The sequence below is a fragment of the Euleptes europaea genome, chromosome 1, assembly GCF_029931775.1.
Source record: "Euleptes europaea isolate rEulEur1 chromosome 1, rEulEur1.hap1, whole genome shotgun sequence".
Taxonomy (NCBI): domain Eukaryota; kingdom Metazoa; phylum Chordata; class Lepidosauria; order Squamata; family Sphaerodactylidae; genus Euleptes; species Euleptes europaea.
This window is the reverse complement of record NC_079312.1, coordinates 148,319,489-148,346,309: the sequence shown is the minus strand read 5'-3', so window position 1 is coordinate 148,346,309 and position 26,821 is coordinate 148,319,489. Positions and strand designations below refer to the sequence as shown.

General features: G+C 43.5%; 1 protein-coding gene across 1 annotated transcript; it reads right to left on the bottom strand.

The window, feature by feature from the left end:
• Positions 1-1,470: 1,470 nt before the first annotated feature.
• Positions 1,471-25,253, bottom strand: GPD1 (glycerol-3-phosphate dehydrogenase 1). The gene is made up of 8 exons (XM_056863231.1): positions 25,190-25,253; positions 22,963-23,140; positions 14,931-15,071; positions 11,238-11,376; positions 9,404-9,516; positions 8,781-9,014; positions 2,663-2,769; positions 1,471-1,638 (listed from the first exon to the last, which is right to left on the bottom strand). Exons 1-8 carry the CDS (start codon positions 25,228-25,230, stop codon positions 1,542-1,544), a joined length of 1,050 nt encoding a protein of 349 aa, XP_056719209.1. The 5' UTR covers positions 25,231-25,253; the 3' UTR covers positions 1,471-1,541.
• Positions 25,254-26,821: the final 1,568 nt, after the last annotated feature.

Here is a 26,821-nt window from a genome sequence, read left to right as displayed (position 1 = left end):
TCTCTAAACATACAAGAATGGTAGTAAGCAATTAACTGATCTCCCTATTCCCATAGCAGAAATTAGGTGTGTGTGTGGGGGGGGGGGAGAATCCCTCCTTGCTCTTGACTGTGGAATAAGTAGCTTCTCCTCCCACCTTTTTTTCTGGCTGAATCAAAAGGTCACAGGGTGTCCAGCAATTCTGAGTGTCTAATAAAAGGCACAGCTACTCCTGCCACATGGGTAGATTGAATTGCCACAGGGGGATGGGCAGGTCTAGAAAGGTCACTTCAGAATGAGGAAAGCAGTAGTTGTAGGAAAGCCTTGGGAAAAGAACAGGCTCTGCTCCCTCTCCTGTGTCAAGGCATCCATGTTGAAGAATTCTGCCCAAGAAAAAAATCTATTCCAAACACTACCTATCAAGGACATTCAGAACAAGGAGAATCAGCTACTTCTCACAAGGGCCAGTGTGAGTTATAATCCCGGCAAGTACTGAAGGGATGAAAAATCCACGTCCAAGTTTTGAGGAGTGCTAAATGATCACTCATCTGCATTCGTTTCAGTCTGTTTTCCCCTCAGTAAGCCATGCTGACTTCAACTAAGCCTAGTTCCAAAAAAAGCCCCTCAGCCAGTAATATTTTTGATCATGTGCCTTAAGTGTGTTTTCACATATGTCTTCCCAGCAGTTCACTTGCTGCCAGAAAACTGATGTGCATTCTTCCACTCATCATGTGCACATGTGAAAGTTATACTTGCTACATTTTGATCTTGCTGTTCCTCCAAGTTACTGAGGGGAATACAAATCTCATGTATTTCATTTTATCCTCACAACGTGCCATGCTGTTGCAATTTCAGTATCTTTCAGTCCCTCTTGGGCCATTTGGTGTCTGGAGGCCTGGACTCAAACTGGGTAGTAAGAAAGGAGTTAGTTTCTCACATTAGTGTTTATTCCTCCAAAACTGAATATTCACATTCTGGGCTAGAATTCCCATTCCAATGGATACCAGAGATGCTGAGGTCAAACCTCATCTAGACAGAAAGAGCCCAGTGCTCGTTCTAAGAATGAAGGGAACTTCTCATACTGAAATAAAAATTCAGAAAGCTATGGGTTATTAGATTGTTAGAGTCAGCCCCTAGGGCAGATAAAACAAATGGGTTTCAGGTTTGAACCCTCAACAAGAGAAGTTAAAACCAAGGCAGAAAAATGGAACAGAGAAGAATCCAGCCAAGAAAATTGCTCATGAGAGAAGATAAAAGCTAAAGCTTTGCCTTCTGTGAATTTTGAATCTGGGGATGCTCTAGAATCTGGCAAGAGCTAAGGAGGCTGGATCAGTCCAGTTCGCAGTGGTCTAAGGCAAGGATTGGTGAATTGCAGGAGCACCTTCCTCAGAGGGTTGATGCAGTCACTCCACCCTGACCTCAGGGATTCCTAGTGCAAATTCCTCTGCTTGCCCTAAGTGCAAATTCCCATGGTGATCTATGGTCTGGTTCCTTGTCTTCTTTGGAGGATGGCAGTGGCAAAAATCCCACCTCTTCCTTGTTGGGACAAGTCTAGAGGCCAATCACAGATGTTCAGGGTGGTTTTGCAGGCACTTGATGAAATCAGAGACGGGTTTGCCTTCGTAGCAAATCTGATAAACAGCAGTGAAGAGTGGGAACCTGTGGAGAAGGATACCAACAGAGAGTGAGTAGCCCCCAACCTAGAAGGAGGGCTTGCCAGCCAGTCTGAAGATGAGAGTCAGTTTGAAACCTGCTATAGCATAGGGAAGTGGAGAGGAAGGCCTATAGAGCAGTCATAAAAACATGCATAAGTGTAGTGGAGCTTCAAAAAAGTTGAATCTGCAAATAGGTAGAGCTGCAAGCTTTAACCAGAAATTAATCAGTATAGGGGCAGAGGCGATGTTCTTTTTGGAGATAAAAGGCAACTTGTTTACTTTAGACAATTCTGATTGGGGAATAAAACATAAAATGAAGATAGCCTTTACTTCAAACTCATGAATGACTGCTTTCAATAAGTTCTTGCTTCAGAAGAGACCTATATGTCGAATGTTTGTCGAATTTTTGGTTTTAAAAAATAGCAATGGATAACAATTGATCAAGCAAGCAATCAGATGCCTTTTAACTGATTAATTAACTAAAAGTTCTTGCATCAGTTGCTGAAAGGAAAAACAATGGAAGAAGTTCAAAGGAAATGGAAATGTTATTTTGAGTATGCTAACTGGAAGCTATAAGAACAGATGAGGGTGTAGAGAATATATAGAGTTAAAATAAAAGATGAAGTTAGAATAAAACAGAAATATTAGATATACGTTTATAATGTTAGTAAAAAAACCTTGTAATTAAGAATTGGAAGTAATTAGAGGATGCATTAATCAGTATTAATTAGTACTAGCATTGTTAAGCATATATGTTAGGCATTGACTAATCATGGTATTATTTAAAAATGTTAACTGATTGCCCTGGAAGAAGCCCAATTTGTAAACGAATGCGCGAGAGTGTGTGTATGTGTAGCTGTAATATATATATATAAATAAATAAAAGTTCTTGCATCAATTGACAATCCTACAAATAAACCATCTATGTTTGACCATCCTAGAGGTAAACTGGGTACCAGCACAGCACAGCTACTGGCAAAGGTGCAAAAGAAGCACCGGACAAAATGGAAGAAGGAAAAAGGACTCACTTGTCCACCAGATTCTTGTGCTTGAAGATGTGTTGAAGCTCTGCTGACGTCTGAGGGCCCTGCAGCTTCTGCCCATTGAGCATCTCCTTCTCCAGCTGCTCAATAGACTGAAAGATGCAAAAGTGCCCAGTATGAATGCTACATAGCACCTTTTTCATTGTCCCCGCTCTCCAAACTAAGTGGGCCCAGAATAGGTAAGGTGACTGGTCTTTCAACAATCCAGGGGAAGATTTCTTCCTCATAGCTTTTAGCTATCCACATGCAGGGAAACCCTGAAAACTGTGCAGTGGATTGACCTGTGCCTTAAGCATCCCAAACCATGCAGTGAGCTCAGTTCTATAGCATCTTTTCGTAGGAGAGAGATGCCATTTCCCTTGGCCATACCATAGGCCCTGTGGAGAAAGGAACAGCAATAGCCTAGCATAATGAAAAGAAGGACTAACCATGATACCCCTTCCCTAGTGCCGCCCTCTTCTGGCATTACAGCAGAATTGAGAATAATTCTCTTTTTATTATAAGCCGCTTTAGGAGCAGTTATGGCTGAAAGATTGCTTGTAAATGTAGGGAATAAATAATAAAGCTCACTCCTTAAGATGGTGGAGTGGGGGGAGCACTAGAGATCTCTGACAGAGAGTTCATACATCCTCACCAATTACAGTTCCCAAAATTCCTTGAGGGAAACCATGACACTTAAATGGCATACAAACATCACAGTTTAAGCAGATTATACCACAATAAATTGGTCACTCTTGAAGGTACCTCAACTGTTAGGGCATATCTATTCAAAGTTTTACATTTTTTGCCTGGGACACAAAGTGGTGTTCATGCACTTGCCCAATAGTTCCCCCTCCGGGTACTACCAAAGCCCAGGTGGTCTGGGAAGTCTCAGGGGTCTTTCATTCACAGCTGGCATCACAGGGGGCTTAGGTGGTCCCTTGCCAACCAATGAGAGATGATGTAGGGCCAACTCAGTGGCTGCTTCTTGTTAGTGAAGGAGACAGTCTGGAGGAATCAGCTGAGGGTGGGGGGAAGGATCGCCTCTTTCCCAGCTCCCCTCTACCCCTCCCTGCCTCCCTCCTTTCTCATCTCTCCCCAGCTTTCCCCTCAGTCTGCTTTCTACGGCATTTGCTCCTGCGCACTTGGGAGGATTTGGTGTATTTGCTGTGGGATGTGCTAAAACAGGACAGGATTGCCCTTTGGGAACAATGGAAGAGGCTTGAAGGCCCATCTATATATCTAATTCCAAAGTGTGCCCCCCTGCCTGCTGATAGCTAAATCTGCAGATAGGGGGCACACTCACCCCAAACATGTTTCTGCAGACTTGGGGGACCCCCCAGGTCTGCAGAAAAATCTTAAAAGTAATAAATAAACAGGGGGTTTAAAGTCCCCCCCAAATAAAATAGCGTTATCTGGGCAAGCGCAGAGATCGCCCTTACTTCAGGCTGTTGGTGGCAGCGGCAGCTCAGCCCAGGAGTCGTGCTGGGCCTGGCGGTGGCGGCTCCCACCAAGAGAGAGTTTACTTACAGCATGTACTATACTGGGATTAAAAACTGATTAGTAAGAACCAGTTGATGATAGTGCTAGACATGGACCTTTGAGGCTGGCTTTTAAAATTTATCACTCAGCCTTAATCTAAACTCACTGTGTCACTATAGTTTTTTCCAACCTACTTTTCAAGGTTCTCTTGCGATATTTATTTGCTTCATTTGTAACCCTGTCTTTCTTCCCAATAGGGACTCAAAATGAGAAAGGGGACCTGGTTATAGTCTGTTGCCCAGGACCAACAAAAACCTAGAACTGGCCATGCTTTCATTAGAGTGTTGCAGAGGATGGCTTGACTGCACAATCTTCTGCAAAATCTGACTGCAGGGGACTCTGATGTATACTTTTTTGGATTATCTGCTTCACGGTTTTCTTGAAAAAATCCACTTGGGTTCCTTGCACAGTTAAGCTGCTCCTGATGTCAGGCTGTTTTAGGCTATACTCCCTGGCCTTACTACCTCCTTTTGTTCCTTAACCTCTGCCACGCCAAGTCTCTGCCAAACCCCCAAATTCTGTGAAATCTCCAGTGTTGCAATCAGAACAAACATTGCAAAATGTTATAGACTATTCTGAAGAAAGAAGCTGTATGCCCTTGACAAAGGATGTCTCACATTTGGTACAGTGTAAACTGAGCTGTGTAAAAATAGGCCCCTTTGAGAACTATGCCCATTTGTAGACTGCAAGGCATGGAGTACCCATTACACCCTTAGCTGGGATTGCTCCTTCAGGCAAAGCATAGGCTTCATCTGCTAGCATTTGCTCTCAGCTGCTACTTTGTGCCCTGCCCTCTTCCCATGTAAAAAATAGCTTTAATGCCAATACTTTCTTCCTAGGAACTCTGACAATTTCTCTGTGCCAAGCTGAACACATCAAACCCTTTTCACCTCTCCTTGCGTGTGCCTTAACCTACAGATAATTCCAGCTCTTCTCTGCATACATTTTAAAAAGAAGTACTGTCTTTGGAACTGAAGGGTTATAGACCATATCCTGTTTGAAGTTTAAAAACTTGTTTGGGAAGGGTCAGAGAGATTCAGTGGTGTCGAATCAAACCATTGCCACTCTAATATACTATGCCAACATAGTATCTGATTCTGCTTTCTGAAGTACGATCAGTTTCCTGATCCCTCTGACAATTCATGCCTCAGCCCCAGTTTAGCAAGTGTGCCCAGCACCTCTCCCATTTCTGTTGGTTCCTGCCACACTGTACATCCATGCAACGTGAACCCACATTTGGTTCAGATGCTCCTGCCCATTGCTCAACACTGTTGAAACCAGTTTAGAGGAAGTTGGAGAGTCAATAAAAGGAACAGACTGCTTCCCTTCAAGTACAACTTGTTACTATAGTTACCAGATTACAATTAGGGAAGTAAAAGATGCTGAAAAACTTGACAGCTAGTGCAGCATATTAGCTAAGAAACTGTTCTATTAACCAGTAAGTTTTCATTCCAAATATTGCCTCTGCCATAAATTCACGCAGATTGCTTCCATGTGAAGATTTTACTCTTGCTTGGCATCCAAATAGCCATGGGTTTTCTGTGTTGCCATATACACGGTATTCATAAAATCATAGAGTTGGAAGGGACTACCAAGGTCATCTAGTCCACCAGGGTCATCTAGTCCAACCCCCTGCACAATGAAGGAAATTCACAACTACCTCCCCCCCTCCCCCAGTGACCCCTACTAGAATCTGCATTGCTGACAGATGGCCATCTAGCCTCTGCTTAAAAACCTCCAGGGAAGGAGAGCTGACCACCTCCCGAGGAAGCCATGCTGTCTCTTAGTAATCAGATCCATCCTTTCTAAATGCTCAAGGACTGACTTTTTGATGATTTCTTTGAAAAAGTTTCCCGGTATAGACGTCAAGCTGATGGGTTGGTAGTTACCAAGATCCTCCTTTTTCCCCTTCTTGAAGATGGGGACAACATTTGCCTGCCTCCAATCTTCTGGCACCTCACCTATTTTCCAAGAATTCTCAAAAATAATGGACTGAGGCTTAGAAATTACATCTGCAAGTTCTTTACCCTTGGATGTAATTTATCTGCCCCTGAGGACTTTGTTTCATTTAAAGAAACTAGGTATTTGTGCACTACCCCAATGCCAATCCTAGGCAGCAACTCCCTTCCCTCATCATGTGTTCTGTTTATGCCATATTGAGAACCGTGTCCCTTTCAAGAAAAGACTGGTGAAAAGTAGGAATTGAGCAGTTCTGCCCTCTCTTCATCTCCTGTTACAATTTCACTTTCCAGTCCCTGCAATGGGCTTATCATGTCCTTGTTCTTATTCTTACTCTGTAAGAACCCTTTTTTGTTGTGTTTAGCATTGTCCTCTAATCGTCCACTTCCCAGATTTCCCCCTGCTTTGCTCCAATCTTTCCAAAACCCAGTTTGATAAGATCCTTCATCAAAAACTGCAACACAAATGTGTATTTTCTGCACATTTTTGAAGGCCATATCAGTGCCATTTCCTTGTCTCAGCCCCCCCCCCCATGGTTGCCATCCCCTCCCATGCCACTAGAGGGATTTAAAAAAGAAAACCTGAGAATTGCTAAATTTGTTGACACATTGGGAAAATGCGATTTAGATCCTGTTACTGTTAGGTGGATCTGTAATTGGTTGACAGATCACACCCAAAGAGTGCTTGTTAATGGTTCCTCATCCACTTGGAGAGGAGTGACTAATGGAGTGCCTCAGGGATTTGTCCTCGGCCCTGTGTTGTTCAATATCTTTATAAATAATTTGGATGAAGGAATAGATGGGATGCTTATTAAATTTGCAGATGATACTAAATTAGGAGGGGTAGCAAATATGGTAGAAGACAGAGACAGGATACAGGATGATCTTGACAGGCTGGAGAATTGGGCTAAAACCAATAAAATGCATTTCAACAGAGATAAATGTAAAGTTCTGCATTTAGGTAGGAAAAATCAAATGCATAATTATAGGATGGGAGAGACTTAGCAGTAGTGTATGTGAAAAGGATCTTGGGGTCTTAGTAGACCAAACACTTAACATGAGTCAGCAGTGTGATGTGGTAGCTAAAAAGGCAAATGCGATCTTGGGCTGTATCAACAGAAGTATAGTATCCAGATCACGTGAAGTGATGGTATGGCTTTACTCTGCTCTGGTTAGACCTCACCTAGAGTATTGTGTTCAGATTTGGGCACCACAATTTAAGAAAGATGTAGACAAGCTGGAACGCATCCTGAGGAGGCCAACAAAGATGGTGAGGGGTCTGGAGACCAAGTCCTATGAGGAAAGATTGAAGGAGCTGGGTATGTTTAGCCTGAAGAGGAGACGACTGAGAGGGGATATGATAACCATGTTCAAGTAGAAGGGCTGTCATACAGAGGATGGTGCCGAGTTGTTTTCTGTTGCCCCAGAAGGTCGGACCAGAACCAACAGGTTAGAATTAAATCAAAAGAGTTTCCATCTAGACATTAGGAAGAATTTTCTAACAGAGCAGTTCCTCAGTGGAACAGGCTTCCTTGGGAGGTGGTAAGTGCTCCTTCCCTGGAGGTTTTTAAGCAGAGGCTAGATGGCCATCTGTCAGCAATACTGATTCTATGACCTTGGGCAGTTCATGAGAGGGTGGGCATCTTGGCCATCTTCTGGGCATGGAGTAGGGGTCACTGGGGGTGAGGGGGGGAGGTGGTTGTGAGGTTCCTGCATTGTGCAGGGGGTTGGACTAGATGACTCTGGTGGTCCCTTCCAACTCTATGATTCTATGATTCTAGCAATTTTTAAAGCGCCCGAAGGCCCTCTGGTGGCTTCGGTGAGAATGGTGGCTGCAGGCAGCTCAGGCAGGGGCGGAGCACAGAAAACAGCCATGTGGACTTTCCATTACCACTTCTAATACCTCTGCATTTGGAGTGGCAATTAAAACTATGCTGAGAATCTCGGCCATGTGGAAGCAATCTAGGTAGCCTCAGGCCAGCCATTCGTTCTCTTCTGCAGTATGGGGAATACCCTTTTTTGTAAAGATATGTGAAACAATGCCCTGACTTGGATGGCTAAGGCTAGCCTAACTTTATCAGATCTAGGAAGCTAAACAGGGTTGGTCCCGGTGAGTATTTCAGTGGGAGACCACCAAAGACTACCAGGGTTGCTATGCAGAGGTAGGCAATGGAAAACCTCCTCTGAACGTCTCTCTCCTTTTTTTATGGTTTCTTTTTTGAAACATGCACAGTTTATATGCCCTTTATATCTTAACATTCTCATTCCAAATAATACGTAGACTTCACTTTACGTTTTACTCCCCCGTGATAACCGCCACCCCCCTGGAACTTCTCAAAAAACAATCTTTATACATGAGCATAGCTTTTTAAGTTGTTGCCTTGAAACCCCTACAGTGTTGCCATAAGTCTGCAGCAAGTTGAATGCGCTTTATGCACACATACATGTGAAATGTTTGCAACACTACAGTACTTTGCAAATGCTAAGTATTAACTGAGGCAGGGAAAAAGCCAATTCTGTTTTAGAGTGTTGCAATAAATCCTCTATCATAACAGTATACCTCAAGGGACCTTTGGCAACCCTTCAATATTCTTCTGCATGCTAGACTACATTGACTTACTCACCTTGCCAGTCTTGGCAAAAGCCTCCGCTACTTTGCGATTCCGGCCCCCATAGCAAGTCGTGATGAGGTCAGCAATCCCACAGCTCTCCAGGAAGGTGGCAGAAGTAACAGGGCCCTTGCAGAAGAGTTTGGCAAAAGCAATCATCTCCATCAAGCCCAGTCGGATCACAGCTGCCTTGGTATTATCACCAAAGCCCAGCCCATCACAGAAACCAGCACCAACAGCCACCACATTCTGAGGGAGAGGATGGAGATGGAGTGTTCATTGCCAGCAAGGCTTTGCCCTATTCTAGCTCTGTAGTGTTCTTAAAATAGACATGCAGTGGTGGACAGTGGTGGATAGTCTAGCTTTTGGTGTTCCAAGCAGGGCTACAAACAATGGACCTCATGGGAAGGTTGCAGAGATGGGCATCTTTCCAAAGGACTCAGTAGTGCTGGACAAGCCCATGTTTTCCCCCAGCATGCCTTGACTTCAGTAACCACCATATGAGTTTTGGGTGAATGAAAGACAAAATTATTCTGTGCAACACTAATGTAGTATGCCACCATAGGCCTTCCCTTGGTAACAGGCCACAACCATTACCTCAAGAAGCCAATCCCTCAGGACTGTGACTAGTCCCATACCTTGAGGGCCCCACAGATCTCTACAGTATCTGCCTCCTGCACCACTGTGACTCGGAAATTGGGTGTTTGCAGCAAGTCTTTGAGGATCTGTCCACGCTCTACATTCCTGCAGCCTGCAAAGATGCAAAAGACAGACATCAGTAGAAAAATTATCGCTCCTTTCACAAGGTGACATATAAAGCTGTGTTATATTCAAGTCAGGCCATTGGTCCATGTAGCCTAGTGCTTTCTACTCTGACTGGTAATGATTCTCCAAGGGATCAGGCAGAGGTCTTCCTCAGCCTTTTACTGATACTATCAGGGATTGAGGCTGGAGCCTTGTGAATGCAAGGCATGTAGTCTATTATTGAGCAATTGACCCCTAAGAAATTGACAACTTGTCCCATGTTATTACTAGTGTGAAGGTTACTTCAGTAGAAGCGGTGTAAAAGGATGAATGGAAAGTGGTTGTGGGCACTGCTTTTGGATCTCTAGGATGCAGGGTGGAAGGAGGACAGATACAGGCAGAGAAAAGGACATCTTGGTGAATGGAGACTCCATTCTGATGTAATTTGTTGGCCTCTACTCAGACATGGGTGAAACTTGCCACAGAGACAGTGAAATCCTCAGTGGGATTTACCTTCCGAACAGCTTGCCTGATTATTGAAACATCACACTACTTCTAGTCCTGCAGTCAGGGATGTATCTTTAACCAGTGGATTTGTACTGATTTTTACCCCGATAAAAGGTCCTCAGAATCAAAAAGCAAAGGTCGTCTAAAAGGAATAGGAAAAAGGCCTCTAACTGAAGACAACAGTTTTATACAGAGTGAGGCATTTGTTCTGTAAAGCTGTATGGCTCTTTGTAAAAACAACAAGTCTTTCATAAGTCTGGGAGACTCTGGAGATTTCTGTGGAGGTGAATAGAGTTTGGTGGGGTGTGCAGTAGAGGGAAAATTCTCAGTGGGCTGCTGCCCTGGAGAGCTGTTGGCAACCACGAGCAAGCCAGCAGCTCTGCCGGCACCACAGCAGCCAGATGTCTTGGACGCTTCAGCAGCAGCAGTGACTGGCAGCTCACTCAGCATTGTGGGAGGAGCCAGTGGGTGAAATGGCTCCCATCATTGGTGCCAGTGGCGGAGTCTGAGCTGAGCAGCTCCTCTGCAGTGCTGGCTGGTTGCACAACAGGGGCTGCTCAGCTTAGTGCTCAACAGTGGTGCTCCTAGAAGCCTTGGCAGCAGCACCCCCAGCTGCACAACACTGCCCAGCACCGTCAGGCTAATAGTATGCAAGCAGCGAGAGCAGTGGTGAATGCAGGTGGTGGGAAGGCTCATGAGCACAAGCAGGTGGGCAGAAAGGATATGTGTGGAAAGGGAGATGCTAGCGGGGAGGGCTGGTGTTAGGCAGAGTAGGCGATTGGGTACTCTCTGCCCTGAGGCCCCCAAAGCCTGGAACTGCTACCTCTTAGCCTTGAGATCATACCCAGACCTTTAGTTCTCCTGATGCTGCAGGAACACCTCATTCCCTCTTTGGTTCTGCCATTCACCTTTCATCTGCTGTGACACACACCTAGATTGTCATAGCAGGTAGGGAAGGAAGGTAGATGACAGGATCAGGAAGGAAAGAGGCTGTACATGGTCCAGTATAAGACATCATCCAAACATCAACAATGTATGTCCCAGTGTATCCATAGTATACACAATCACTACATGGAGCTGTTAACAGAACTGCAGTAGACCCAAAAACACATGGTGAGGGGAAGGACAGAGGAGGAACTTCTCAAGAACTTGGGGTACAGTACATATCAGAAGCCTCCATATCAGCCTTCCCCCTCTTTCAAGAACTGTTAAACTTATTACCAATTGTGGTCTCACAGAATTTCTCTTCTGCCACCTCATTGGCAATATTGGCTCCCATTAGAACACTCATCTCAATGCCCAGCTGTTCATGGATAATGTCTGATATCAGCTTCAGCCCATCTGGGCCTTCATCGACACCCTGTGAATCAACCGAGCACATGAGTCATGGTGGGTCAATAGGATATCCTAAGAGTAGTGTGGTAGCCCCTGGTCTTCAACCCTGTGGCCTGACCATGCTAAGCCCAACTTTGGCTCAAGAGGTCAATGCCAGGCCTCTCATAAGTACTCCCTGTGAAGATATCCTGTAGTCCCCCACCCAGTTCAAACTCCAAACATGTATTTACAAGTATTGGCCAACAATCCAAGAAATACTCTGTTATTAAACAAGAGACAGTGTATCTGAAATTACATTAATTTCATAACTGCTGTTTGTGTGCCCTCTGGAGACCATCTATGGAAGATTGCAAAGAAGCCATTTTCCAGTCTCCTAGCTCTCTCACCCAGAGTATTGCCTCCTTTGAAATCTTCAATATCTGTTCTGCCTCCCCTACCAGTGACACATTTACATGATCTTGTAATGTGTATAAACAATTCTAGAATAAGTATTTCCCCCATTTTCTACCACCACAGTTTAGAATGCAGAAGTCAGCCGCATGCACATGGATTAGAAAAGTGGGAAAATTTGAAACAGAACGCAGTATGGTTAAAGAGTATTAAGCTGTAACAAATCTATATTAACTAAGCTCCAGCATACAACTTCAACTATTGGCTGCCTTCTATCCCAGATCTTTTAAAATGTTCTTGGCACACCCAAACAAACCCTTTTAAACCTGGTTTAAACTAACCTTGCTTTTACAATTCTTGCAGCAGCAAAACTATATTGACAATTGCCCCTATCATTACTATCCATTTTTTCTTGTGGAATTCCCAATAAACAAAATGCAGGTTTTCTTTTAACTCTCATATTAATCAAATTATTAGTTTCTATAATAACTTTTTTCCAAAAACTTTTAATTTTTTTACATGTCCACCATGCATGCATAAATGTTCCTCTTTCTTTTCCACATTTCCAGCATAAGCCCATATCTCTTTTTTTCATTTTAGATATCATCATGGGAGTTACATACCATCTGTAAAACATTTTGTATAAATTTTCTCTAATTTCACTGGTTATTGTAAATTTAAATTCTTTCTTCCATAAATTTCCCCATGTTTCCAAATCAATATTGAATCCTAATTCCTTCATCCATTTCACCATTACTGGTTTAATTCTTTCTTATTCTAAATTTATTTCAATTAATAATCTATATATCCTTCCTATCAATCCTTTATTTCCTTTTACTAATATATCTTCCAATTTAGATTTTTATTAAATCCAACCTGAATATCTTTATTAAATATATCTTTTAATACAAAAACCAGTCCTTGATATTAAGTTCTTCTCTAGTTTTTAAAGCCCATTCTCCTTCCTTACATTCAATGATTTCATTTCTAAATTTCTAAATTTAGATATATCCCTCTCTTCATGAATGCTTCAACTGGATTGATCCATCCCGGAGCCTTATTTTCCAAAATCCTTTTGTATTTTTTCCAAATTTGTAGTAAACTGAATTTAATAATATGGATATTAAAATCTTTGTTTACCTTCTCCTTATCATACCATAAGTATGCATGCCATCCAAAACGTAGGCTAAAACCTTCTAATTCCAATAATTTGGGATTCTCTAACAAAATCCAGGTCTTTAACCAAACAAAACATGATGCTTCATAGTACATTCTTAAATCTGGTAGCCCCAAACCTCCTGTTTCTTTTAATTCAATTAAATTATTATATGCTATTCTATGTCTTTCCTTACCCCATAAATAATTTAATATATCTTTTTTCCAAATTTTAAATATTTTAGCCCCTTTTATAATTGGTAAATTTTGAAATAAAAAGAGCATTTTTGGCAATACCATCATTTTAATTACGGAAATTCTACCCCATAATGATAGTGGTATTTTTTCCCAGGTTTTCAAATCTGTAGTTATTTGCTGCCATAACTTAATATCATTGTTTTTAAATAAATTGAGATTGTTTGAAGTTAACCAAATACCCAAATATTTTATTTTATGTTCAATAGAAAAGCCTGACCGTTTTGATAGTTCTTGCTGCTGCAATAGTGTCATATTCTTAACCAATATTTTATTTTTATTTATTTTAAAAGCTGCCAGCTTTCCATAAACCTCCACCATTTTATTCCAATTTTCAATTTGACTAATAGGATTAGTTTAAAAACAAACTAAATCATCTGCATAAGCTTTGACCTTGAAATGATTTCTCCCAAGTTGACAACCTATCATATCTGTATTATTTCTGATCTTCTTCAATAAAACTTCTAACGTTAAAATAAACAATAAAGGTGAGAGAGAACAACCTTGTCTTGTGCCTTTTTGAATTTCAAATTGTGTTGTCAAACTTCCATTAATCAACAATCTAGCCATTTGATAAGTATAAATTTTTCCAATAACTGACTGAAATTTCCCCCCCAAATCCATATACTCTAATATTTTTTTCATAAATTTCCAGTTTACATTATCAAACGCTTTTTCTGCATCTAAAAATATCATAGCTATAGGTGTAGTAACTGATTCTGCATATTCTAAAAGATCCAACACTATTCTAACATTTTGACTAATCAGTCTACCTGGCAAAAATCCAGCTTGATCCTCATATATAACCTGATTCAGTACTACTTTCAATCTATTTGCTAGTATAGCTACAAAAAGTTTATAATAATTGTTCAGTAGAGAAATTGGTCTATAGTTTTTGACCTCCAATAAATCCGAATTTGGTTTTGGTATTAATACTATATTTGCTTGTTTCCAGGTATGCGGGATGGATCCATTCTGCAAGCAATGATTCATTACTCTTAATAAATGTGGAGATAATTGTTCTATAAAAATTTTATAATAAAATGCTTTAAATCCATCTTCGCCTGGAGATTTATTTAATTTACTTTTACCTATAACAATTTTTAATTCCTCCATAGTTATTTTAGAATCCAATAAATCTTTGTGTTCTTGTGAAAATCCATCCCAATCAAATTGATTTAAATATGTCTCCATTTCCCTAAAGTTTGGAAGCAAGTGAATAAACCTTCAGTTTGTGACTGGAGAAATTATGGATGTATATGAGGATGGCCAAATTAACAGAATTCCTACATGGAAATTATATGGAAGAATTCAAAAAAACTTGGGCAAAGGCCATCACATATTGGGATAAACTGGCAAAAATGGATTTTACTATTTTAGTTAGTGAGTTATAGGAACAAGTTTATTAACTTTTCTATTATTACTATCAATAACTTTCAAAACTGTTTCGACACTTCTGCGGAAGTCAGGTGATGGGTCACTTTTTAAGGTGGGTGGAGGGTCAAAAGAGTATTTTTGCTTTGTTGAATTTTGTTGAAGTTTATAACTTTGTATAATTATAATTGATACTCTTTTTGTATTTTTTAATGTTTTTTGTTATTACTGTATTTGTTTGTTTTGTTTCATATTATAAAAATAATTTTGTTATATATAAAAAAAAAAAAACGAACCTTGCTTAGTTCCTAGAATAGTTCCAGACCTAGCTATCAATACCCTGTAGCTGGCCAGAGCCCCCTGCTCATGTTCAGACTGGGACCCACCCCTTTTCCCCACTCGCACCTTGATGAGTGAAACCCCTACTGCTTCTTTCTTGACATGGCCCTTCAGCTGCTCACAGAGCTTCCCAATGAATTGATGTGGTACTATGAAGAGAAGGATGTCAGCATCAGCCGAAGCCTTCAGCACATCTGGCACTGCCACCTGCAGCAAATGGGGAGGGGAGGAAGTCAGCCCAAAGACAAAGCAAATCCTTATTAACAGAAAGAAGGGTTGGCTCGCTGCTCTGATGGATCCTTGACCACAGCCAGGCCTGTTTGTATGCCCCAAGAACCCTTCTGTCAACACAAATCCTCCAACACATGCTGGATTGTTGTCATGGATAAATTATGCAAACCAAACCTATTTTGAAAAGTTTTACAAACTTTGTATCCTTCATAGTGGCTCTCTGCTAGCCACAAGAAGGGCAAGGAAATATGCAATGGCATTGGAAGGCCCGTCTCCTGTAGACACCCACTGAACCTCAATCCAGCTATGAAGATTTAACACACTTTCATGCTAATCTTTGTATTCATGAGGGCTAGGAACTTACATTTAAAAAACAAGAGCTAAGATGAAGAAATCTGAACCCAATAGCAAAGTGCTTGCTTTATCTGCACTTGTGTAGAATATGTTCAGCACTGATCAAAATGCATCCAGATGGGATCCTAATTTCAACAACAGGCAGCAGAATGAATCAGACTGATGAACAGACAGGAAGTGATGCTTGTGGAAGGTGCTGGGTTGTGATGGGGGTAGAGTCTGTCACAGCCTCCCTTTAGGGAAGCTCTGACATAAACTTGACATCATCTCTACCGTAGGCTGTCAAGCTGGAGAGGGAATCCAGAAGAGAGTTGTTACCAAGGAAATAAAAAAGAAGTCAGGAAAGCAAACCCTCTGAGTACAGCTTGAAGGAACTGGGTACCTGTACCCTAAAGTAGGGACAGACATGACCTGGCCCTGGAAGCAGCTTAATTTGTGCTCCCCCTTTCAAAGACTCATAGAATTGTAAGGGGCCATACAGGTCATCCCTCGCTCAATGCAGGATCAACCTAAAGCATCCCTGACAAGTGTTCATCATAGAATCATAGAGCTGGAAGGGGCCATACAGGCCAACTAGTCCAATCCCCTGCTCAAAGCAGGATCAGTCTAGAGCAGTGGTTTCCAACGTGGGGCACACGCCCCACAGGAGGGCAATTTGATTTTTAAGGGGGGCAATTTGAGAATGAGTTATTAACAGTGCATGTTTTGCATTTCTTATGGTTCTAGGGGCCTCATATACCGTATATATATATTGTGACATACACATTTTTAAAATTAAAATCAGAATGTACACGGTGGTCAGCTGGTGACAATGGAGAGGGGGAAAGCCCGCTAAGAATTATATGTCACAGGGGGGAACATCAGGATTTTAGAGATGCTTAGGTGGGGCATGACCAAAAAAAGGTTGGGAACCACTGGTCTAGAGCATCCCTGACGAGTGTTTGTCCAGCCTCTGCTTAAAGACTGCCAACGAGGGGGAGCTCACCACCTCCCTAGGTAGCTGATTCCACTGACGAACAACTCTTACTGTAAACATCCCCCCTAATATCAAGCCAGTACCTTTCTGCCCCCAATTTAAACCCATTATTGCGAGTCCTATCTTCTGCTGCCAACAGGATCAGCTCCCTTCCCTCCTCTAAGTGACAGCCCTTCAAATACTTAAAGAGAGCAATCATGTCCCCCCTCAGCCTCCTCTTCTCCAGACTAAACATTCCTCAGCCTTTCCTCATAGGGCTTGGTCTCCAGGCCCCAGAATATCCTCGTTGCCCTCCTCTGCACCCGTTCGATTCTGTCCACATCTTTTTTGAATTGAGGCCTCCAGAACTGCACACAGTACTCCAGGTATGGCCTGACCAATGCAGTATATGGCAGAACTATGACATCTTGTGATTTGGATGTCATGCCTCTGATGATGCACCCCAATATCACATTAGCCTTTTTGTTGCTGCATAAACTGGCTGCTCATCTTTAACTTATGGTCCACCCATATCCCATGATCTTGTTCACACACACTGCTACCCAGAACCAGAAGTGTATCCCCCATCCAGTATGTGTGTCCCTCATTTTTGTTACCCAGATGTAGAACTTGGCACTTATCCTTGTTGAATTGCATCTTGTTCACATCCACCCACTTTTCCAGTGAGTTCAGATCTCGTTGAATTCTATCAGTATCTTCTGGTGTGTTTGCTGCTCCTCCCAATTTGGTGTCATTTGCAAATTTAATTAGTAATCCCTCCACACCCTCATCCAGATCATTTATAAAAATATTAAAAAGTACCGGACCCAGAACCGAACCCTGTGGCACCCCACTGGACACCTCTCTCCATTCAGATGAAATGCCATTGACAACCACTCTTTGAGTACGATTCTCCAACCAGTTCCCTATCCACCTAACTATCCTGGCAGGACCTGTTGGGCACAAATCCATGCTGACTTCCCCGAATCACCAAGTTGTCCTTCAGATGTTCGTAGATTGATCTCTTTAATATCTGCTCCAATATCTTCCCTGGGATAGAGGTCAAACTGACTGGCCTGTAGTTTGCTGGGTCGTCCCTCTTCCCTTTTTTGAAAATAGGGGTAACATTTGCCCTCCTCCAGTCCTGTGGCACATCTCCCGTCCTCCAAGAGGTCTGGAAGTTCTTTGAGCACTCTCGGGTGCACACTGTCAGGCCCAGGGGATTTGTACTCATCTAATGCAGCCAGGTGCTTCTCAACTACCTCTCTGTTCATGTCAACCAGCAGCCTGGACGTCGTGCCTTGCCTACTGTTATCTCTAGGTGAGCCTGTTCTCTTTTTCAGGGAAAAAACTGAGGCAAAATAGGCATCGAGCCTTTCTGCTTTCTCTCTGTCCTCTGTCAGAGTTTCTCCATTTTCACCCAACAGTGGGCCTATGGCCTCTTTTCCCTTGCGTTTGCTCCTCATATATCTAAAGAAAGTTTTCTTGTAGAGAGCCTCCCGGGCCAGCCTCAGCTCACTTTGAGCTTTGGCCTCTCTGATGTCTGACCTACAGTGCCTAGCAACCCGCAGATACTCTTCTTTAGAGTTGTCTTGAAGACTGCCAATGAGGGGGAGCTCACCACATCCCTAGGGATTCGATTCCACTGCTGAACTACTCTTACTGTAAAAAAAAAATTCCCTACTATCCAGCCGTACCTTTCCGCCCATAATTTATGCCCATTATTGTGAGTCCTCTGCTGCCAACAGGAACAGCTCCCTACCATCCTCTAAATTACAGACCTTCAAATACTTAAAGAGAGCAATCGTGTCCCCCCTCAACCTCCTCTTCTCCAGACTGAACAGTCCCAAGTCCCTCAGTCTTTCCTTGTAGGGCTTGGTCTCCAGGCCTCTGATCATCCTCATTGTTCTCCTCTGCACCTGCTCCATTCTGTCTACATTTTTTTTTTGAAGTGAAGCCTCCAGAATGGCACACAGTACTCCAAGTGTGGCCTGAACAATGCAGTATACAGCAGGACTATGTCATCTTGTGATTTGGATGTTATGCCACCCCGAGACTGCATTCGCTTTTTTTGCTGCTGCATCAAACTGATTGCTCATATTTATCTTACAGTCCACCCATACCCCAAGATCTTGTCACACACACTGCTACCTAGAAGGGTATCCCACATCCAGTATGCGTGCTTCTCATTTTTGTTGCCCAAACGTAGAACTCTGCACTTATCCTTGTAGAACTGTATCTTGTTCACATCCACCCACTTTCCCAGAGTGTTTAGATCTCGTTGGATTCTATCTGTATCTTCCAGGCTGTTCATTACTCCTCCCCAGGGCTGGTGCTACCATTAGGCGAACTAGGTGGTCACCTAGGGTGCAGACCTCAGAGATACTGTTTCATATTCAATTTTTTTGGTATTGTGATCTCACGTTCTGGAGAAACAAGAGGACTCCTGCCCATCTGCCTCTTGAAGGAGCCTTCAATAAACATATTGACTCCTCAACACTGCCTCACCACAGCTGGATGGCCTCATATTAGGGTTGTCAGGTCCCTCTTCTCCACCGGTGGGAGATTTTTGGGGCGGAGCCTGGGAGGGCGGGGTTTGGGGAGGGGAGGGACTTCAATGCCATAGAGTCCCATTGCCAAAGCAGCCATTTTCTCCAGGTGAACTGATCTCTATCGGCTGGAGATGAGTTGTAATAGCGGGAGATCTCCAGCTAGTACCTGGCAGTTGGCAACCCTACCTCGTATCATCGAGGACTGTGTTATTACTGGTTGGCGATGCTGACTTTATTATAAAGCCTGAACATTTCTGAGGAGACTGGGTTGTTCCAGTGTCTTGGGAAGAGAGTGCTGCCCCCTGGTATAAAAGTTGACTCCCCCGTCCTAAACAAAGGAAGGTGTGAAAGTGGGTGCTCTGTAGTTTCAGCATAGCTAAAGAGCTTTCTGACAAAACCCAACATGAAAGGAGGGAGAACAATTATCCAGCCAGTACGCTGAAGCCAAGACATGCTACTGGTGTTTAAACAACAGGGAACTCAGTTTAGATTTAATTATTGACATCCTCGCCACAATTACTGATCAGCACTTAAGCAGCAGACACTTCCAAGATGTTCCTGAGCATTCGTTGGGAGGTAGCCACTTTTTATTCTGGTCATGCTCCAGTGCTTTAACCACAAGAAGTTATACACAGCAATTAAGCAGGCACAGCCTCCCACCAGCCTTCATCCCCATGCCAAGAAAACTGTTGCTTTAATTCCTGAGTGTCAGGCAACTGTATTACTAAAGGAGGTCCAATGAAAAATGATGGCTACCATATTTGTCAAAGATTCTCTAAGACAGGAAATTTACAAAAAGGAGTCCAGTGGCACTTTAAAGCCTAACAGATTTTATGCCAGCATAGATTGATGCGAGTCAGTGCTCACTACATCAGATGCATTGAAGTGTACTTCTGTTTGGTCGATCCATTTATATGCACAACAGAACTGAGCAAGAAATCATTTCATGCAGTAGGCACTGGCCACTCCCAACTTTTGTTAGATATGCAAAATGGGATTTACATAAAACTGTGGAATGAAACAAGGTAAGCTAGAACAGTATGTAGTTAGAGAAATATAGCTGACTCTAGAGGGGCAATATGTGAGGTATTTGCACCTTTGAGCTAGATCCACTGGCCATCATCCATCCTTATTTATCTACCCAATAGCAGTGAAACAAAATCTCAGGGCCAGCCTTATTTTCAGAGCCCGTTTTATTATTCCAGCATAAATCTGACTGCCCCCCAGAATGTTCTTCCCAGACCTGATTCTTGTTTCAGCTGTAATCAGATGTCTAGAAAGACTTGCTCAAAGAGCTCTAAATCCAGGATCCATTTCTGGATGCAAGACAAACAAGCACAAGGGTGAGGTGGAAGTTGGAAATTGCACACAACTGCTTTCTGTATTCCAAACACAAGAATTGAAACTAAGCTTGTGTAATGTCTCATCTCACTCCTAGCATTTGTTACCCAGCTGGGCTCCCTGACACTCTGCTAGCACTAGGAAACCAGATCAGTTAGCAAGCAGAGAGAAGGTTATTTATTACTTTGGTTACCAAAGCAACTTGTTCCTTGATCTTCTTTCTGCTGGCTGATGCACAAACCAGCCCTTCTGTGTTCCAGGACAGTGAACACATAATGCTGCCTTATACTCAAGCAGACTCTTGGTTCATCAAAGTCAGTACTGCCTAATCAGACTGGCTCTCCAGGGTCTCACACCATGTTTTTTCACATCACCTACTGCCAGATTCTTTAATTGGAGATGCCAGGGATTGAACCTGGTACCTTCTGCATGTCCAACTGACGGTCTACCACTGAGCCACAGCCCCTTCCCATGGGAAGGGAAAGAAACTGGGAAATCTGCTCCAATAGACCTTACAAGCCCTTCTCCAGCTGAAGCTCTCTCAACTGTATCATCTTATCACTGTGTCCTTCTTAGGAATCTGTTGCTTGTCTTTACTTGCAAAGCCAAGTATTCCAGGAATGGGATGAGGATGTCATTAGACTATGCACATTAGTCAATGCACAGCTGGCATTTCCAAGGGAATACACTACAGGTAGAATACAGTCTCTGGCACAGATATTGGTAATTTTTTGGCCCCAAAGCAAGTTTCTATTATTGATTAAATGAAGATCTGTAGCTCTACCAACGCCTAGGGTTCAGGCAATATATTTTTTAAAAACAACAACAATACACAAAAAAGTATCTTTGAGAGGTACTGCAAGACCTCTTTATTTTCCAATTCTTCCAATGGGGTATAAAATACTGACATCTTTTGAGGGGTGGTATCTTCCAGTTTAAACTATTAGTTTTAAAATTGCAATGTTTTAACTGTAACATGAAAGCTGCTTTCAGCCTCAAGGAAAGGATGGATGCAAATGTTTTAATAAAGAAAGGCAGAAAAAATAAATAAAACTACAGCCTTTTCCAATTCAAATCTTAGCCCCAGGAAGCCAAAGTGAAAGATCTAGCTCAAACATGCAGAAACAACATGTGGTACATGTACCACACTGCAAGTTCTGGATCACTTATCCCAGGCATAAAACACTCCCTCTCCCTCCAAGCTTCTAAGGGGGAAAAGGTTTTAAGCCTAGCCTTGGAGGCTCTAACCTTTACAGATTCCAGACCCACCTTTAATCCCACCCTCCTTTTTCATTATCCCTGCCTTTCTCCTTTTTCTCTAGGAAAACCAGGGGCAAGGTAGAACAAGATTCCTGTATATTTAATAATGGTATAGAAGAAGGCATTCTGGCATGTTCAGCCACTCCTGCTGAAATGACCTTTTCACAACTGTTAAAACATAAAGGGGCCTCTAGCCTCCTTTGCACATAGCTACCCCCTTGCTGCATTTTCATCTGTTTCTCTCCCATTTCTTCTACATAGAAAATAAAAGGGTAATGAAGACTCTTGGGATGGCCTGGAGAAGAGCTGTGGCTCAGTGGCAGAGCACATGCCTTACATGCAGAAGGCCCCAGGTTCTTTCCTTGGTGTCTCTGGAGGGAGCAGATGTTGGGAAGCACTCCAGCCCTGGACAGCTGCCACCAAATACTGAGCTAGATGGACTGACTTGATATAAGGAAATTCCATATAGATGTAACCCATTTGTGGTTCCTGATCCAACAAATGAAGGCCAATGATAGTTAAAGGACCCCCTTCTCCCATACGAGCCTGCCTTTTGGCTAATATCTGGGACCTAGACCCTGGTGAACATAGTACCATTTTCTGCTGTAGGCACTAGAGGCCATGGTAGCACTCCAGTTGTGGAATGACCTCCCCCACAGTTTTCTTAGGTGCCAGGTAAGAAGAAGAATTGGTTTTTATAAGCCGACTTTCTCTACCATTTAAGGCAGAATCAAACCGGCTCACAATCACCTTCCCTTCCCTTCCCCACAACAGACACCATGTGAGGTAGGTGAGGCTGAGAGAACTCTTAAGAGAACTGTGACTAGCCCAAGGTCACCCAGCTGGCTTCATGTGTAGGACTGGGGAAACCAACCCGGTTCACCAGATTAGTGTCTCCTGCTCATGTGGAGGAGTGAGGAATCGAACCTGGTCCTCCAGATCAGAGTCCACCACTCCAACCACCACTCTTAACCACTATGATTGATTGATTGACTGACTGATTGAAGGATTGATTGAACCGCTACACATGCAGTAACAACAGTAAAACATTTGAAATACCAGAAAGCAGTTTGCAAATGATATGGATTTTGGTTGCTTCACAGAAGAATTTTGGGCCCTATGATTTTATGCAGGGCCAGTCCTACTGTTAGAAATGGTAAGATGGCTCACCTTCAAGATCAGATGTTGGATGCTATTAAAGAGCAGCAAATAGAGTTGATGCCATTTATTAGATTTACTGGTCTCCATTTGGATTTCCTGCCTCTGGCACCCAAATGTCTTGTGGTGTGTCCCCAGCAGCAGAGTAGGCAGGCAGAGAGAGGAGCCTCAGCCTGGGACATGATATGCTTTCTCCTGACCCCTTTCCTCCCTTAGCTTCCCTTCTCTACCCAGCTTAGAAACGCACCACATTGGGTGGTAGCTTGTGCCCCGGCAAATACTTGACATTCTCGTGCTGCGTATTGATGATCTCCGTGAGCTTCTTGCTTCCAATTTCCTCTTCAAACACCCACATGTTGACTGTGCTGTCGAATTTGTCCAGCTGGGCTGCATTGCTGCCCACTATCTTGGCAATAGCCGAGCCCCTGTGGGAGGAGGAGAGATATGAAATGTCAGGAATGAAAAGTCAGGAATGAAAGGTCCAACCTCTGGGGGGGTTACAGTGGATTCTTTCTTCTACTGGGGGCATCAAAACTCCAGCTCAGGGTACTGGCATAGGACTGCATGAAAAAGGCAACTGCATGCCTGCTTTCAAAAGATGAAGAGGCTTAATTTTTGTTCTAAAAGTAGCTGAGAGAGGCATGGTGCCCCCCCCCCCAATGTAAATGAATGATAACACTACAGAAAACAACTGTACCTTGAAATATCAAACATTACCAGTCACCTAAGAATAATATTAACAAACTCAAGGAGAGAATTTGGAGCATGCAATGTCTACTGGCATGGAGGAATAATCTTTTTCAGGGGGACCTGCAATTATAATGGCACTTTTGCATTTAGAATCTCTGATAGGGACTTCAAGGAATTTTCTGAGTTTCTGAATGAATGAGAATAAGAATGAAAAGATGATCAATACGTATAGTTAAAATAGTCTGAGGTGGGGGCAGACTCCCAAGCACCAGAGGTAGCAGGATTGCCATTAATCGGTAAGAGGCAGGAAGGAAACTGATTTGTAGACAAAGTCACCTCACAAGCAGGGAAACAATAGCTCCTACCAGTAGTCAGAGGATATGGGCTAAAATTGATGGCAGAGAATAGCCATTTCCCACATCATTTTACACACACCTGTTTCTACAATGTGGGGACTTCAGCTCTCTGACCTAGGAACCTTGTGCCACATATCAGGTTTTAATGTAGTTAATCAGTGGTGTGAAGAAGGCACTTTGCACATGCTCAGTACACCCTGATTGGTATGCAGCATAGCCCAACCCTGGCACTGAAAACCACTTGCAGATCTGGCAAATCCTGGATGAAGCTGAGCACGGTGTGGCTGGAAAACATTAAAGGTACACACCCAAAAAAATGAAATTGAACAAATGAGTTCCCATCAGCTACCAAACTAGAAGTGGTGCTAGAAAGGGTCCTGCCAACCACAGTATGACATGTGGGCACTGTAGCTTTGAGTGGCGGGATGTTTCTTTCACAGGGCTAGAAAGGGAACATGGGCACCCAGCATTCACACAGAGGAAAAGCTCAACCTAGTAAGAAATCACCAGGTCTGGAAGGGTTCCAAACCAGATTAGGCAAACGTCTCAGGAGAGAAAGAGTCTTGGGGCCCATTCCCACTACACTGCCTATTAGTTGTCTCCCTCGATTGATTGCATCAATTTACACTGCATAATCCACCCTGGGTCTTGGTGAGAAAGGCAGACTATAAATAACATAAACAATAAAAATTCCCACAAGCACAACTCATCCTGGGAGAAGGAAGCAACTCCTTTGTGGCAACCCCTCATAATTTTGGGTTCAGGTACAGTAGAAACCACAGGGAGACCTGTTGAGAGTCACAGCGTATCCTCTTTTGCACGCACCCCTGACACCCTTCCCCCAATTGCCAAAGACAGGGGCGCCCCCCTTGACTCCATGCTAGGAAGCTGGAGCAGTTGAGGGACGGGGGCATCGGGCCTTCGCTTTAAAGAAGAAGAAATACATGGCTTTTACGGTGACCGTTGACCAGGCTGCACCCACATTTCATTGGATTATCATTCACCTCCAGGATTCTCCTGCCCACGGCCAACGGCAAAGGACTGCTATAGCCCCCACTGCTAAATTCTGCGCCATTGCAATTAAAATACGCAAAAATAGGGTGGAAAAAAACTGTTAAACTCTTTTATACTTTTATATTTTTAGTAATCTTAAATTAGCAAGCCACTTTTGTGCCATGCACTAATTTTGTATATCTTATTAATACCAGATTTTTTAAAATCAATTTGTGTAACTTGTAACAGTTTTTTTTACAGTTTTATCAAGTTGGACAATATGATACACTAACTTCTGGCTGGTCAAATAGACCGTACTGATAAACTTGACTTAACGGCTATAGCGCACCCACGGCGCCCTATCCAACCAGCTCTGCCTGCAGGGTTGGCTACGGCAGACTGCCGCTCCCCACCCCCCACCCACCCCCAACGCACCAGTTGCCGGAGCCCACGATGCAAACTTTCTTGCCACCCATCGGGACCGGCTGTCAGGCTGCCACTCCGCCTCCCGCCGGTCTCCAGCCGCCTTTTCACTCTTCGGCTCGGCCACGCCCCCCCTCGCCCTTCCCCCCCCCCCGGTCCCTCCAGCCCTTTCCTCGCCGAGATCTCCGGAGGCGGGAGGACTCTCAGATCTATGCTGAGCAGGAGGAGCAAGGCGGTGTCCGGGGCAGTAGCTGCCCCCACCAGAAAAGGAAGGAGGCGGCGGGAGACGCACATTGAATTAAAGGCAACTTTCTTGATACCTCAAATCCCACGCACTTCGGGCTTTTCATAAATCCGAGAAAACGTCTGAAAATGGTCATCCTGCTAAAGCAGCTCCTTCCCTCGCAATCCTCTCCAACCAGGCTGGATTTGAATACAGATCCTCTGCACGTTTCTCTGTAAACGCTGGGAGTAAAGGGGGCTTAGGATCCAGACAATGATTTCCACAAACATTCAAGTTTAATTGGGTTGGGGATTTTGTAGCATTTAACCCACCCACCCCCATCACTCTCCCCCATCATATTGCAGTGTGTATGTTTAACACAGAGCAGCTGCCCAGGCTACTGTGCATCCTGGGCTCATGCCAAAGTTACTCACCTTTATAGCCTACAGGGGCCCTGGCCCAGGTAGCAAAGGTCAAGGGAGAAACTCAGGAGCAAAGTACATCTCTTAATCGCCACCTGATAACTAGTGTGTGGGACAAACTCAAGCACGAGCAGATGCCCTTTAGAACCAGAGACACTAGCAAGCCAGAGTTTTGAGAGGAAACAGGCATGAGCTGATGCCATCTAGATACAGCCCCCCTCCCCCAGCTTGTGGTATGGAACCGTGCCTGGGGAAACTCTAGATTCAATTCAAAACCACATTTAACTACCTTTAGCAAGATGCATGCTGAAAAAGACTCCCTGCATGGAGACATTGGCCTGTTTTAGTTCCATAGACCATCCGGTGACATCTGAATGATGCTTGCCAAAGGTTCATTTCCAACTCCAAACAAGGGAGTAATTGAGAAAGGGGATTGCCATTCAAAGGTTGTGCAACATGATCTGAAGCGCAGGGCTTTCTGAACTAGGACATCTCTCCAAACTGGAAGTCCAGCATCCAGGACTATGTGAAGAATGCCTTAAAAATTAGCAGAATGCATTTTCTCCATACTCATAGCACTTATATTCATGTGCTATATTTGCTTTTCTCCTCAATGGCGTCCAGATGTGGCATACATAATTCTCCCCTCCTCCATTTTACCCTCACAGCAGCCGCCCTGTAAGGTAGGTGAGGCTGGGGGAGAGTGACTGGCCCAGGGTCACCCGGTCAGCTTCTATGGCAAAGTGGGGATTTAAAGCTGGATGGCCCAGATCCTAGTCAGACATTCTTAACCACTACAACTGCACTTGCACGATGATGCTTAAGCAGACAATATGTCATCAGTTTCAATGGGTACTTTAATTGCTTGCTCGGACTGGTAACTCCACCCCACCCCCAAAACATTAACTAAAATATCACCCACTCAATCCAACAGCCTGGCTACATGCAAACAGCACCTTTCTGCTACGCGACTATATATTCCTACTTGAGCAAACTCTG